This window comes from Arachis ipaensis, chromosome B7 (assembly GCF_059453495.1).
Source record: "Arachis ipaensis isolate K30076 ecotype BB chromosome B7, ASM5945349v1, whole genome shotgun sequence".
NCBI classification, from domain to species: domain Eukaryota; kingdom Viridiplantae; phylum Streptophyta; class Magnoliopsida; order Fabales; family Fabaceae; genus Arachis; species Arachis ipaensis.
Genome location: NC_142442.1, coordinates 87,178,185 through 87,181,813, shown reverse-complemented (window position 1 = coordinate 87,181,813; position 3,629 = coordinate 87,178,185). Strand labels below are relative to the sequence as shown.

General features: G+C 37.0%; 1 protein-coding gene across 1 annotated transcript; it reads right to left on the bottom strand.

Annotated features, from left to right (window-relative positions):
• Window positions 1-715: 715 nt before the first annotated feature.
• On the bottom strand, window positions 716-3,139 carry LOC148553249 (sucrose transport protein SUC1-like). The gene is made up of 4 exons (XM_088493096.1): window positions 1,819-3,139; window positions 1,626-1,689; window positions 1,355-1,398; window positions 716-1,186 (listed from the first exon to the last, which is right to left on the bottom strand). Exons 1-4 carry the CDS (start codon window positions 3,067-3,069, stop codon window positions 1,007-1,009), a joined length of 1,539 nt encoding a protein of 512 aa, XP_088349222.1. The 5' UTR covers window positions 3,070-3,139; the 3' UTR covers window positions 716-1,006.
• Window positions 3,140-3,629: the final 490 nt, after the last annotated feature.

The following is a 3,629-nucleotide window of genomic DNA, read 5'->3' as shown; positions in this document are numbered from 1 at the left end:
ACTGGGATGCGCTTTAATTAATCCACGATTCACACATATAGAATATAGTAACTTCTTAGATAATAAAGAAAACGCGTTACCTTTTAAAGCTTTTATCATTTGACTTCATAACCTCATCTCACCACATTTATCACTCTCTGGTTTTAAGAGGAACTTTATGTAATTTTTGTCAAAATATATTTGTAACAATAAATGAGTTTTTATTATCTGTGAGAGTTTGTTCCTCATATATCAGTGTGAATCTTATTACTAGCTAGAATTGAACAAATATGAGCTAAATTTTAAGTTAAAAATTTTTTTATATGTATAAAAATTGTCAACATTATATTTTTTAAAGAATACTAAATAATTAATATTTCTTGTATAATTCTCTTTTATTAAACTCAAGACTAGTCAAATTTTAATCCTATCAAAATATTTTACACATAAACGGATTGGGTTGAATTTAATTGTCTTTCCCTATTTTAGGCATAAAAAAGTGCCAATCACTCCTTGAATTCTGTATAGCAAATAGTCAGATATTAAAACATGGAAACTCATGATTCGGGAATCTTGTCATTGAATTGCCATTAAATTTTTTCCCAAACGGATCAATAAAAATTATTGGTAAAAGTTGAAAAGGAAAATTGAACAACTTGAAAATTGAAACTTGTTCCGAAACAGATATAAAATTTATTTAATCATAAATGCACAAAAAAGATAAGAGGATTATGAAGAAGAGGATAGTAATAAGGTGCATTATTAGTTGATAGTTGATAGGAGAACCCAAAAAGAGAACAAAAACAAGTGATAAACATAACACAAACTCTTGTAAGAACAGCGTTATCTACATTACAACAAGCACAATCCCTAATTAATCAACTAAAGCACCAAAGGAAATCTAAAATTACAGTAAAAGACACCCATGACTTGTGTCCTCTATGGCTTCCACCCCAAAAAAGGAAAAACAGAAGGGAAACCTTGAAAATTAAATGCTCCCTTCTGATATTCACAGAAATATTGCAACCTAATGGAAACCACCGATGGGGAGAGCAGCTTTAGCCGCTTCTGATTGTTTTGTAGAAGGCAGCATGAAAATTGCCATTATTCCACTTACGGCAGCTGCCACTGCACCTGCCACGAACGCCGGCAAATTACCGCCTCCAAATAATTTATCCCATGGCCCACTAATTGCTGCCACTATCATCTGCATACATTTTATATACGTACATCTTGTTAGTTAATTTAATTATTTTAAATAAAAAAATTAAAAATTTTATATGAGTATTAAAAATATATTCAAATAAACAACATAAATGACACACTTGTTCGAATTAATATTTATATGTTATAAGTCTAATAAATGTATACTTACTTGTGGAACCACAATTGCAAGATTGAGAACTCCCAGAGATAAACCTAAAAATTTTCAACAAAAAAAAAATGGGTCAATTCTCTTTTTCTACAATTTCCCATATGAATAAGGTGTTTTTGACTAAAATAATTGGTTTCTAATATCCTTTTTAAAGAATATTACTGACTTAGATATTGCTTAATACTTATGGTTGATCTGTAAACAAATTTTATTTTATTTTATTTTTTTAAAAAATATAATATATGTCATTCTAGTATTTGTAGTGTAATACCTTGTCCTGCACCAGTCTCACTTGAGTAAATAGATGCTAATGCAAACGGAACACTAAATGTTATCTGAAATTCAAATAAGAGTGTGATTAATTAATATGAATAAAAATAAGAAATTAAGTAAAATAAATAATTATTTAATACAAAAATATATCCTACAATTTGTATTATCCACAATAATGATAAATTAATTACCGCAAGAGGAATGCCAAGAACAGCAAAAAAAGACAAGGCTCCGGCTTGGACGCCTGTGGAGGGATGACCAATATAGTTGGGGTTAACATGGCGCTGGTGCATAGCTACTTTGCTAATATAAACAGTCATGGCTAAACCAGCGGCAAGGATTAAATTGACAATTCCCCAGAGGTTTTTGGCGCCACCAACCGCACGTCCAATGGGTTCCACACCCAAAGACATAACACCCAAAACCACGGAGTTTATCAAAAGACCCAAAGCTCCCTTCTGGACACCGTCTTTGTACGCTTGATTCCCAACCGTCCCACCGTATACCTCTTTACCCATCCAATCAGTGTTGTACAAGAAGTATGCGAACCACGCTGACCAGTTTATTGCCGTAACTGCCATCAGTAGTAACATGGGCTTCTTCAGCCCCTTCAAAGCCCCTAACATTTCTCCAAAACATACAACCGCGGCCGATCTTTCATCTTCCTCTTCTCCGGACTTCTCACGTAATACCTGTTTGTCTGGAACGTAGAATAAAGCCAACCCTGTCAACGACAGCAGCAGAAGGATCGAGAAGAAGAAGCAGGTTTTCAGGTCTGCGCAGAACACGTCGCATGCTTTTGTTTGTGTGAATGGGAACACTTTGTGGAGGCTGTCAATGGACCCCGCGCCGTAACCCAGTACGCTTCCCACCGCCATGAAGAAGGAGAAGAATGCGTTTGCAAGTCTCGTCTTCCGTTCGTCACCGGCAGCAAGGTCACCGAGGAATGCTCGGCAGGGGCCCTGAAGCATGTTGTTCGCCACATCCAAGATCCAAAACCCGATCACAAAAATACCTACGGCGCGTGGCCGGGTTTTCTTGGTCAGATTGTCCCCTAAGGCGTGGCCAATGTCGGCGGCAAAGCCAATGAGAAAAACAGCTATGGCAACGGCAGCGGCGCCGGCAAGGATGAAAGGACGACGGCGGCCGAGTTTGGAGGTACATCTATCGCTATAGTAACCGACTATGGGTTGGACAACCATGCCGGAAATGGGGCCACAAAGCCAGATGAAAGAGGACCATTGGTGAGGTACTCCAAGAAGCTGACTGTAGGGTGTTAGGAGGGAGAGCTGTAGAGCCCAGCCAAACTGGATACCGGCGGCAATGGAGGCCACCGCCATCAGCTTCCATATTGGACTTGGCTGCACTGGTGACCCCAATTCTAGCTGAAGGGAATTATGGGTATCACCATTCTTAATGGTGTTCTTGTTTGAGGAGCTCATGGCAAGAAATGAAGAAGAGAAAGAAAGAAAGAAAGGAGACCGGAAGGAGTGGTATGTGCAGTGTTTGAATGGAGAGAGAGGGGGGTTGGGGTTGGTGAATTTATAAGCGGATAGGGAGGGTGAGGGGTTATGTTATGTTGCGTTTATTAACGTGTGTGTGACTATTCAGTGATTTACTATATACACTTTATAGTTAGTTATATGATGGTGTCATGCATCATATATTCATATGGAAACTATGACAAGTCAATGGAATATTTATACAATGAAAGTTTAGAGAATATTAGAGATATAATCATTAGTGTTACTTTTTTTCTATCGGTTGAAGTTTTTGGGATGAATGGTATCATGCATGGTATTAAAACACTAGATCCGAAAAATCAAGAGTTCAAATCTTAGTGAATCTCAAAATATTTATTTTATAACTAAATAGTTCATTATCTCCCTAGCGATCCCATTCATATATATCATTAATAACATACACTTCAATTCTCTTACTAATTTACCATAACATGCATTCTTTGTAGTCTCCGCCCAAGACACTATACTAACTCCACACT

Excerpts from the sequence above, each read along its gene's own strand:
- LOC148553249 (XM_088493096.1), bottom strand. The coding sequence starts at position 3,069 with ATGAGCTCCTCAAACAAGAACACCATTAAGAATGGTGATACCCATAAT. Across the intron at positions 1,399-1,625 it reads TGAGACTGGTGCAGGACAAG|GTTTATCTCTGGGAGTTCTC; the intron begins GTATTACACTAC and ends GAAAATTTTTAG. Across the intron at positions 1,187-1,354 it reads TTGCAATTGTGGTTCCACAA|ATGATAGTGGCAGCAATTAG; the intron begins GTAAGTATACAT and ends AAATGTATGCAG.